General features: G+C 35.0%; 1 protein-coding gene across 1 annotated transcript; it reads left to right on the plus strand.

Moving 5' to 3' along the window:
* Positions 1 to 6225: 6225 nt before the first annotated feature.
* On the plus strand, positions 6226 to 11274 carry LOC124643267 (cytochrome P450 6k1-like). Its single transcript, XM_047182178.1, has 8 exons — positions 6226 to 6677; positions 7007 to 7162; positions 7915 to 8099; positions 8301 to 8461; positions 9108 to 9226; positions 9636 to 9741; positions 10091 to 10339; positions 10981 to 11274. The coding sequence occupies exons 1-8, from the start codon at positions 6306 to 6308 to the stop codon at positions 11139 to 11141; spliced, it is 1509 nt and encodes a 502-aa protein (XP_047038134.1). The 5' UTR covers positions 6226 to 6305; the 3' UTR covers positions 11142 to 11274.
* The last annotated feature ends 634 nt before the right edge of the window (positions 11275 to 11908 follow it).

The raw sequence follows: 11908 nt of genomic DNA on the forward strand, positions 1-11908 counted from the left end.
GTAATTTCATTTGAAAACTTCTCATTAGGACTAAAGCCTGTAGAATATAGTAATTAGCTATTTATCATAAATACAGCTATCATTACAGGTCCGCAATTTTCCAATCATATTTTATATCAACGCTTCTCATAAAATGTACCTACTACTTCCATAGTTCTACCACAAGTTATACCATGGGTACTCTATGAAGTAGAGACAACCACCGACGCTGGCTGGCAGCTCACATTTAGTTTTTTTTTTTTTTTTTAAATCAATACTCGGAACAGGAGTAGCAATCAAGCCAGTAGAATTTAGAGTGCAAGATAATAATATATGGGACAGGCGTGGCAATCAAACCAGTGGAATTTAGAATGCAAGAATTTTTACTTGTATGGGTAAACCTTCCATTACTTTGATAGACGAAGAATTCTCGCTTATGTAACATGCTAAAGAAATGATGATATGACTGTCTTTTATGTCAATCAAAAACAGAAATAACACATTTTTATAGGTACAAGTAAATTTACCATGTAATAAAACATATACCTAGATTAAAATCCTACTACATAGCTGGACGTTCATCCGACTGGGATTACCTATCATTTAGCTGGCAGCCTGTTCATTTAGGTAATGACGTTCATTTATCAAACTCAACATTGGTTACGTTTACTATTTAATAAGTCATTTTACGTGGGTACATTTGCGTCGTATATGAGCTGAGCTAATTTGTTTATTTAAGCTTATAAACGGTGTATTCCTTACGTAAGTATCAATTTATGTGAAGCTGTCTAGAAACATTCAATTTATATATGAAAACATAATCTTTTTGGGAACAAGAAATGTGCCTCCTCTAGAAAAATATTAAGAAAGGAGATTGGGCAAGAATGTATGAAGTTTGGTCCAAATGTCCACCACGAACGAGACCTATATAATTAAATAGTCCACTTAATTTAGAGTAACTTTTACTAAGAAAGTAAAAAAAAACAATGCTAAAAAAAAGTTATAGCCAAAAATGTATTCTTAATTTTCGGTAGTTTTTGTATGTTATCATTATTATTTTTTATTTGATTCCACTTCCATTTCTGCACTTTATTTAAAACTAAGATGAGTAAGACACATTTGCATATAAACAGCCCATATTTTTTTGCCCGATGGTTGTACGAATCACCAACCAGTTGAGGCGCCAGAAGTGCTTGAATATAGATACTCAGCGGTGCCTGAATCTAAGAAAGTTCGATGTAACTGGTGGTGTCTTCTCTCTAACAATGAACAATTCTATTTTGACAGAAGTTACAGAAAGTACGAAAATCGAACATCACGAAAAGTAATTGAAAAAATCTGTAAAATGTTTTATTTGATTTTGCTATAACTTTTTTCTGGCATTATATTTTTTTTTACTTTCATAACAAAAAATGTTCTATATTTAACGGGCTATCTAGCCATATAGGTCTCGTTCGTGGTGGACATTTGGACCGGAATCGCCCATTGTTCAGTACGTTTGCATCTACTTTAAAAAATAAAACTATCATCCATGTAGATTTTGCTAAAAATAATGTCCATCAGGATTGAGGAGCCACTTTTTGTATCTTAATGAAATTTTGTACTTATTTAGTAGTAAGTTAAAAAGTATTGTAGGCTCAATCTTTGAATTTGTAGTATAATAGTTCAAAAGTTATATGAACACAAAGGTGGCTCCTCAATCTAAATATTTGGACCGAGGAGCCACGTTGGAACACAGAAAGTATACGATGTACATTCTTGAAAATTTTGTATGATTTAGTAGTAATTGAGCGCAATGAGTACTAAAAATTTAATTCCAGTACCTTTAATATTTAAAAAGATACAATACTTTTAATGTGGCACCTTAACCCATACAATGAAAGTGTGAATTCCCATGAATCGTAAGTCGCAAATTCAAATTACACCCCATAAACATTTAGTAGTAAGTGTGCCTGAATTTGTAGTACATAAACAAAGTAGTAAAACTGAGTGAATTTTGTAAAAAAAACGTATTTTAAGTGGCTCCTCAATCCTGACGTTTCTGAAATGAGAAAATGCTTGAGTTACCTGAAATCGGAATGGAATAAAAAAAATAAAGACACTAACATTTAGTATAAATTTCTACTAAATATACATGCACAAATGAAAATTGTATGTATTCAATATCTGATAAAAAATCATCTTTTCCATATTCCTTAGGACGTCGCCATTAAGGGTGACCATGTAATATGAAAAACATCAGGATAAATAGCTCTCAGCTTTGCCGCCGTGCTCTCGCTGTGGCGGCATATTGGGCTGACATAGTGCAGTCTCAATATATGACATGTCATCGACACGAAAGAAGAAGAAGCTTTGCCGCCATTTTTTTTTATATTCTTTATTATTTTTTATCTCTAATAATTTGTCGTCAATCGTCGTGCTGTATGATCTTATTCTCATTTAGTACAGCTGTCAATTTTACTAAATGTGCATGAATTTTCTAAAATGTTTTGATGTAACAAAAATGTTCATCAATCAGTTATTAAAACTGCAGTATCAGTTTCCTGAACATCACTTGGAAAACTTGCTATTTAAAACACCGACAAAATTTCTACTAGGAATTAGTCCAGAACAAGGTATTAACAACTTACTTAGCAATTCTCCAAAATTAAAATTAAGAATAGATACACATGCTTGGCAAAACCTTTTGATGCTAGTAATATATTCCAGTCACTAAAACCTTTTGAAACATAAAGTTCTTAAAACCAAGATTTAACATAGGTGCCCGCTTTTTTTGCAAAAGAGTGTATTTTAAGTACCCTTAGTGGCAGGTGTAAAGATCTCGTTAATACGAAGCCAATGATCCCAAACACTTGGCAGTTGCTATATACCGATACGGAGTTCCCTTGATTTTCTGTCGCCTCCATCATCAGGTAAGATCCAAACCTTCATAGTCATATCACGAATAACCTGTTAGCTATGGGGCAAAACTGCGAGTAGAAAGAAAAAAAAATCATTTCGGTCCAGGCGTCTTCCAGGTAGCGAGTAACAAAGAAAATAACAAGTGACTTGAGAACTTGCTCCTTTTTTTAAAGTCGGTTACAACAACGCAGCAAATATGTTTCAAATGTAATGCTGTCATTATTAAAAAAAAAATGCGAAGTATCGAATTTACGGACAATGAAAATCAAATCCATTGCCACTACGAAATACTAGGCAGTATGGTCGTAACACTAGCCTGCCCTATAAAGGGCAAAAAAAACAGGCGCGTTTTTTTAATTTGGAACATTACACCGCTCCAGCAATGTTGAATGACAAAGCAAGTTTATTAAATAGGTACTTTATTAAGTAAAGTTATTAAATACTTTTGTATTTACCCAATAATATTTTGTCATTCAAGAGGCGGAATAGCCATAAATGTGTTTGCCTACAGAGGTTTAATAAAAAAATTGGCGGCAAAGCTGAGAATTACCTATTTATCCTGATTTTTATTCATATTACATGGTCACCCTTAATGGCGACGTCCTAAGGAATATGGAAAAAATGATTTTTTATCAGATATTGAATACATACAATTTTCATTTGTGCATGTATATTTAGTAGAAATTTATACTAAATGTTAGTGTCTTTATTTTTTTTATTCCATTCCGATTTCAGGTAACTCAAGCATTTTCTCATTTCAGAAACGTCAGGATTGAGGAGCCACTTAAAATACGTTTTTTTACAAAATTCACTCAGTTTTACTACTTTGTTTATGTACTACAAATTCAGGCACACTTACTACTAAATGTTTATGGGGTGTAATTTGAATTTGCGACTTACGATTCATGGGAATTCACACTTTCATTGTATGGGTTAAGGTGCCACATTAAAAGTATTGTATCTTCTTAAATATTAAAGATACTGGAATTAAATTTTTAGTACTCATTGCGCTCAATTACTACTAAATCATACAAAATTTTCAAGAATGTACATCGTATACTTTCTGTGTTCCAACGTGGCTCCTCGGTCCAAATATTTAGATTGAGGAGCCACCTTTGTGTTCATATAACTTTTGAACTATTATACTACAAATTCCAAGATTGAGCCTACAATACTTTTTAACTTACTACTAAATAAGTACAAAATTTCATTAAGATACAAAAAGTGGCTCCTCAATCCTGATGGACATTAAAAATAAGCTTCGAAACATACAAGTTACCTAATCCAAAAGGCCATACCTACAACCGGCCAGGCACTCAATGTTCGTGCATTTGATAGCAAGCCATTAGAACGAGCGATATTACCCGGATCGAGGTATATGCTCCCCGGAGACTCGTCACCACGGCCGACACAGATAATCTCTGATGCCCGAACCTGCCATTTTGAGCACTGCATAGCTACGTTCGATATTTAAATATTGATGACGTAATTTCGACATACGTACGCCATTTTTGACACTGGATTAGTTTTATCAGTGATAGCTAGCATGAGCTATTCATGCAATAAAAATCACAATTATTTTGTAATTATTTGGTGCAATCTATACTAATATTATAAAGTTGAAGAGTTTGTTTGTTTGTTTGCTTGAACGTGCTAATCTCAGGAGCTTCTGGACCGATTTAAAAAATTCTTTCAGTCTTACATAACCTTTTTATCAATGATGACTATAGACTACTTTTTATCTGGGTTCGTGAAGAGGTTCCCATGGGATACGGGGGAAACCGCCAGCAGAATATTATTGGACACTGGAATCGCCGTATAGATTTTCCCTGAAACCCACCGGCCCAACGAAATGCATGCCAAAATGATAATAAAATTGTAGTTAAAGTTAAGGAAGAGGTTGAGGTTTATTTTGTATCTTTTATGCAAATTTAAAACAGTGGTAAAGCTTCAGAGCAGCATACTACATACATGGAGAAATAGAAAAATGAATAGTGGTCATTAATGCAAGAACACGTTCTCAGTTCTTTGATTATTATAATTATTCAGACTAGGGAGGCAAACGCTCTATCTCTCATAATTTAACTTAAAAAAACATTGATAGTTTTGTTTCATAAATATAAATTAGTATGTTTGCAAAATTATACTCTAATTACAAGTCATTCTATAAAATGAGTGCTAATGTATAGTAACAAATTAATGTGCCAACAAGCATTGTTTTCTGCCCTATTAGCCCTCATTATTTAATTATTTCTAAATTGTTGTGCTTTTTCAATGTAAAGCAAATTATTTGTTTACAAATTAATATAAACAGCCTACGGTCATTAAGTACGAAATCTGCGGAAAACTTCTTAAGCCAAAAAAAATGATACTTAAAGATATTTTTTGCAATGAACCTGACTAAGAGATTTAGAAGGTCAAAGTCACATGTTATTACTAAATAAACACTACTTATTAAAATGGAGGCACGGTCTGTTGCCCGCAGATAACAGCTGCTTTTAATAGGTACATAAAATAAAAGTCATTTCCAAGCAATTATTTTTATTTGTAGTATCTTGGCTATGTACCTACTAGGTATATAGGTATGCAGTGTACCTAAGAAAATGTTGTTTTTGCAGCGGCTGTTCACGATATCAGGGCAGTGGCCTCAGCATGGACCTACATTCGACTCATATGCATCGTATTTATATTAAACAAAAGCGCAACAACATTTTATATCATTCAAATGTGGAACAAGGCGTTCAATGCAGGTTTTAAATGAAACCACTACACTTAACTTTACCATTGTGTTAGAGCCCGGCTCAAAAGACACGCAAAGCGTGATGGATTATTTTGCCAAATTCACGTAACCCGCCATACGTCTCACCAGGTGGCAAAACAAATTTAATTCCATCCGTCAAGCTCAAAGAGGAAACGAACCGAGCTTGGAAACTTTCCACTTTGACCTACTGAGGTTAAAACGGATGCATGATTGATAAAAGGTCTATGCCCTAACAGTATCCATTATTTATGTTATTGCACATTACCTATATTTCAATCGGGCTGTCTGTCATGCCACCTATTTCGACTAAACCATTGGATTTTAATTGCACGTACTAAATAGTTAAATACCTACAGCTAAAGTAGGCACGGGACACAGGCTTAATTGATTTGATACTGGTCATAAAGTCAAGTAGTTCGAAGGTGAAACCGCAGGAAACGAGTAGCAACAAAAACTGACATAATTATATCGCTTGGGCTACAATCACAACACAGCACAGAATAGTCTTAGCGTGTCACTGATAAAGGAACGTAATGTGTTGATAAATTTATTATCTACAAAATACAGCAACACACAAATACAGTTTAAAATTCAGTATCTCCCAAAATCTGTGGTCGAACAGATGATATTATAGTTCGAAAACGCAAAGAGATCGAACGTCACCATGCTCGGTGTTATTCTTCAGTTGTTTCTGGTTTTTGTGATAACTTGTTTAACCGTGGTCTATTTCTTCTTTCGGAAGAACTATGGCTACTGGGAAAAAAGAGGCGTTCCTTACGAGAAGCCGAAACCATTCGTTGGAAGTCTTTCGTTCCTGATGAGGAGAAGTTTCTGGGACGTTTTCTACGACTTCAGCAAGAAGTTCAAGTGTGATTATTTTGGAATATATATGTCATGGAAACCAGCCCTCATGATCCAATCGAAGGAACTTGCGAAACAGGTTCTAGTGAAAAGTAGTGACAGCTACCAGGACCGATATTCTTATGCAGGACGTGACGATGATCCCCTGGGTTCATGTAATTTATTTACACTTAAGGTACGAATTTTATCTTATGGTTTGAAATTATTTTGGTTATTTTGACAAAAAGGGTACCTAATGAAACATTTTTTTAAAATGTGTTTCGATTTGTAACAAAACTATGTTAACTAACTACATGTTCGGAAAGTCATCACGTTGGTTATTAAAATTGACTATATTTACTATAAAAAATTAAGGAGTTTCATAGCAATGGCTACCAGTGTTTTTCCGAACCGGCCAAGTCAAGTGGGCCTCGAGCACGAAGGGTTCCGTTTCATCATCTTTAAACGGGCAAAAAATCATGTCTGTTGAATCATATTTTTTTCAACGGAAAATATTCGTTACAGAGTCCAATGTGGGTCCAGATGAGGCACGAAGTATCCCCAATGTTCACCGGCTCGCGTTTGAGGAACCTCACTGAACTCATGAACATCAACTCCAGCGAACTCGTACGCAGAATACAGAAGGATTACGTAGAAAACAAGCAGCCTGTTGACCTGAAGGTAAATGTTTTGTAATGGTACCTAAGTATTGTCCAGGAAGTAATGCTTGCTTCATGTGATATATGAAATTCAGCAGAAAAAGGATGAAACTTGTAAGTCAATTCAAAGTTTGTAAGTACCTACCTATTTTACTTTCAAATCGATCAATTTCTAAAAATAACATAGTCAATACAATTTTCGCTTAATTTTACTTACGTTTAATGAGTTTTCACTGCTGAAACCGGGAGTTTACAAAGGACGCCAATAACGATGTTTCGATATCAGATATATAAAATATAGAAACGGCCAATAACACAAAAGCAAAAAGAATCAATTGTCACCAAGACGTAGCTACGGTGGCCAACAAAAAAAGAAATGATATCGAAGATCGATACCTGGTCAGAGTTACAAAACATCGTTCGCTGGGGCTTTTTATTCTCACACTTTTATGTTCTTCTTACTTGTCGACACCTTCTTGAAAATTTAATGTCAGTTGAATAAAAATATTGTCAAAATTCGGTTACAAAATTCGTCCTTTATTGATAGCAAAGGGTCTATCTCAACATGCAGAGCCGGTTTACGCTACAGATTTTTAGATTGCATTTACTCAGGACTGCAAAGACACAACTGATTTTACATAATTTTCAAATATGTATAGTAGTGAAATGTTCATCACTTATCGTTTTTCATTTAGGTATTCATTAAAATCCATATCAATTGCATTTTTAAGTATGAAATAAAAATATAAAAAACACTTGTCATTATAATTACAGGAACTATTTTCAATGTACACATCAGACACGGTAGCATACACCGTGTTTGGCATCAGAGTGAGCGCGCTAAAGGAGCTCACCTCTCCGCTCTGGCTGATCACGCGACACATGGTCAGGTGGACTTTCTGGCGCGGCTTCGAGTTCACCATGATCTTCTTCTTACCTGCCATCGCTGAGTTTATGAGGTACCGGTTATTGTTCAAGATAATAAAATTAAACTTAATAAATATTATAAGTTCCGTTCACGTCATTTAGAGAAGGTACCAAAGGAAACTGAAAATTAGACCTAGTATTAAACTAAGAAGTTAGGTGTGCAAAGGACGTCATATTTTTTCAATTTTTTTTTTTCATATTTAATTTAATGTATTTTGTTCGATCATTTTCAGGCTTAAATTCTTCTCGCAACCTGCAACAGACTATGTCAAAAAGTTATTCGAGGAAGTGGTCGCCGAACGAAAGAAAACTGGAGAAAGCAGCGACAAAGATCTCGTTAATCACTTGTTGAAGGTTAAGTCTAACTTGAAACTACCCGCCGGCTCCGACGCGAGTAAGTTTGTCCTGAGGAACTAATATTTTAACCTGAAAATGTTAATACTATAAAGACATAATAACTTTACTTAAAAATGTCACACGTACCTTATAACTTTAAAAAAGTCGTGTGTAAAGAACCAACCTCTCGAGTATGAGGGTGTGGGTTCGATTCCAGGTCAGGCAAGTACCAATGCAACTTTTCTAAGTATGTACTTTCAAAGTATATCTTGGACACCAATGGCTGATAAAAAGGTGAAGGAAAACATCTTGAGGAAACCTGGAGTATAGTCTAAAATCACCAACCCGCATTGAGCAAGCGTGGTGATTAATTCTCAATCCTTCTCCGTGTGAGAGGAGGCCTGTGCCCAGCAGTGGGACGATAAAAAGGCTGTAATAACAACAACATACTTAATAACTTAGGTACTACAAAGAAAATCAAAACAATGGAAAATAATATCAATGCTGAACAAAAAAGTGTGATAAACACCGTCTGAAAACTTATCGCCGATAGAGACCGATAGAGATCTAATCGTGTGGCAGATGAAAACATCTTATCTTACTCGTTAATAAAAAATATCTATTTATCCAATGTCAGTGTTCATGACTGATAATATTCTGAAAATTCCCTGATTGTTATTTATCGCATATTTTTTACCTTTTAGAATTAGCTGATGACCTGATGATGGCGCAAGCTGCGTTATTTATTTTGGGTGCAATTGAAACATCTTCCACAACGTTAACCTATATGCTTCATGAACTGGCCTATCATCCAGAAGAACAGGTACTGAAATAATATCGTCATCTAAATGAACCATTGTTGTGATAAAACTCACGCACACAAAAAGCACGGTCCGCTCCGGTAAAACGTTCCATGGCGAATGAATTCCGAAAGACCGTTGGTGCTACCGCCGCACCCCGCGCGCCATTCTTGCGCGCCAATTGAATTTTATTCGAAATTTAAATTTCAAAGAACTTTTTGGACACCCAGTATATCACAAGGACGTATGATGTTTAAGTTTATTCAGATAATGTCCTTATTTAAACAAACAAAAAAAGGTGTTTTGTCTTCTAATCAAACGTCTCAAACATTAAACACAAAAACCTTAATGCCAATGAGTCCTTAGTAGCACGAAAATTTTAAAAGCAATTAACTTTAATTAATTTAATCGTTATTGAATTATTTCTTACAGGAAAAACTTTACCAGGAAGTTAGCGCAGCGCTGAAAGAAAGCGGGAAAGACATTCTGAACTACGACGATTTGTTGAAAGTCAAATATTTAACCGCGTGCATGCACGGTATGTAAAGAAAATGAGGTCTTTTGTTTACTTTCTATCACACTCTGTCTATCATTCTCTCTGTCTGTCATTCTGTCGTAGATTCTTTTAGTTTTTTTCGTGGTTAGCAGGCAAATTTTGACGTAAGTCAGGGTCGTCAGGGTTTGACGTAAATTAATTTTCATAAGGAGCATGAAATATACATTTTATAATAATGTGCTCATAATAACAAATTATTTTAATTTAATTATTAATTAATGTAGAAAGTAAATAAAAATGTTATTGTTTTTAATATTTGTTAAAACTTCCTGTTTTGTAATCAACATTTTAAAATGTATAAATAAATAAATGCTACCAAATATTTTTGCAGAAACACTAAGAAAATATCCTCCAGTGCCGCACTTGGACAGAATTTGCAACAAGACCCACCAGTTGACAGACGAGCTGACGGTAGAAGCTGGAACACCGGTGTACGTGAACGTAGTGGCCATCCACTACAATGAGGACTCGTACCCTGAGCCTGAGCAGTGGCGACCAGAGAGGTTCATCAACTCTAATGACAGTGACAACCACGACTTTGCGTTTATACCCTTTGGTGAAGGCCCGAGGTTTTGCATAGGTTCGTAATTAAACATGTCATCATCTCCCGAGCCTTTTCCCAACTATGTTTCGGTCGGCTTCCAGTCTAACCGGATTCAGATGAGTACCAGTGCTTTACAAGAAGCGACTGCCTATCTGACTTCCGCAACCCAGTTACCCGGGCAACCCGATACCCCTTGGTTAAACTGGCGTCAGACTTACTGGCTTCTGACTACCCGTAACGACTAACAAGGATTTTCAATGACAGCCAGGACCTACAGTTTAACGTGCCATCCGAAACTTAAACATGTATTAAGGATTTAAGATAGCTATAGGAACCTCCTTTTTTGAATTAGTGGTTGAATTCTATTTTTTATCCTTGCAACGTCAAGTAACCAGAACCCAATATGTCTGCATAAATGTATAACTATTGTGTTTAGTACCTATACCTGAGTCACCTATGTATAAACATTGTAATGCTGGTTGATTTACTTAGTGCTAGGAACCGGCACGCTTTTTCTCCTACGTTGGCAAAATCTCAGTCGGAAGAAGCTCGTTATTATTAAACAGGAAGTGTACGTCAAGAAGCATTGTAATATATGACGACGCTTGCATTGAGGTTCACTAAAGAGTATCGTAACGAATCTGTAATTATTTAATACTTTTTATTTACTTTTCCAGGTAAACGTTACGGCATGATGCAAATACGCACAGCCATCGCCCAAATGATTATGAAGTTCAGATTTGAGCCTGATGCACCTAAGATCGTGGAGTCCGACTCCTACAGCGTCATCCTGAGTCCTAAGAATGGCGGCAAAGTCAAGATTATCCCTCGAAACTAGACTGAATAATTCACAACCTTAACTGACAAACGAATATGTTTAAAGTATGTATTTTAATGAAGTTTAAGTAATAAAAAAACTGTAAAAAAAATGTATTATGTAGCCTTAAGAAATAAAAGCTTAAAATATTAAACTTTAGTTTTTACTTGGGTGCTTATTGTTTCATTTTCAAAACCTACTTTAAACAAAGAATAGCTGAGCTGCGAAGACGTTTTAATAACGTAATGTATTATTTTGATTACTTTGTATGTCGACACCTCCTACCTACGTATATTATCGTAACCAACAAAATGACGATTTTGCTTTTTTTATATAAAACGACTTATTTTTATTTCCATTTATTTATTTTTAAACATAAATTTTACACTAGGTTCTGCCAGCGGTTTCACCTGCATCCCGTGGGAACCTCTGCACGAACCCGGATATAGCCAATAGCCTTCCTCGATAAATGGGCTATCTAACACCGAAAGAATTGTTCAAATCGGACCAGTAGTTCCTGAGATTAGCGCGTTCAAACAAACAAACAAACAAACTCTTCAGCTTTATAATATCAGTATAGATTTATATTTAATATCTAAAAATGTAAAATATAAGTATGTTTAAAAATAAATAAATGGAAATAAAAATAAGTTGTTTTATGTAAAAAAAGCAAAATCGTTATTTTGTTGGTTACGATAATAAACGTAGGAGGTGTCGATGTGTTAAAATTTAATTTTCATCGACCAGCAATCGACTCCCTAGAGTTAAAAGAATAACAGTGTTATTAC

This window comes from Helicoverpa zea, chromosome 2 (assembly GCF_022581195.2).
Source record: "Helicoverpa zea isolate HzStark_Cry1AcR chromosome 2, ilHelZeax1.1, whole genome shotgun sequence".
NCBI lineage: Eukaryota > Metazoa > Arthropoda > Insecta > Lepidoptera > Noctuidae > Helicoverpa > Helicoverpa zea.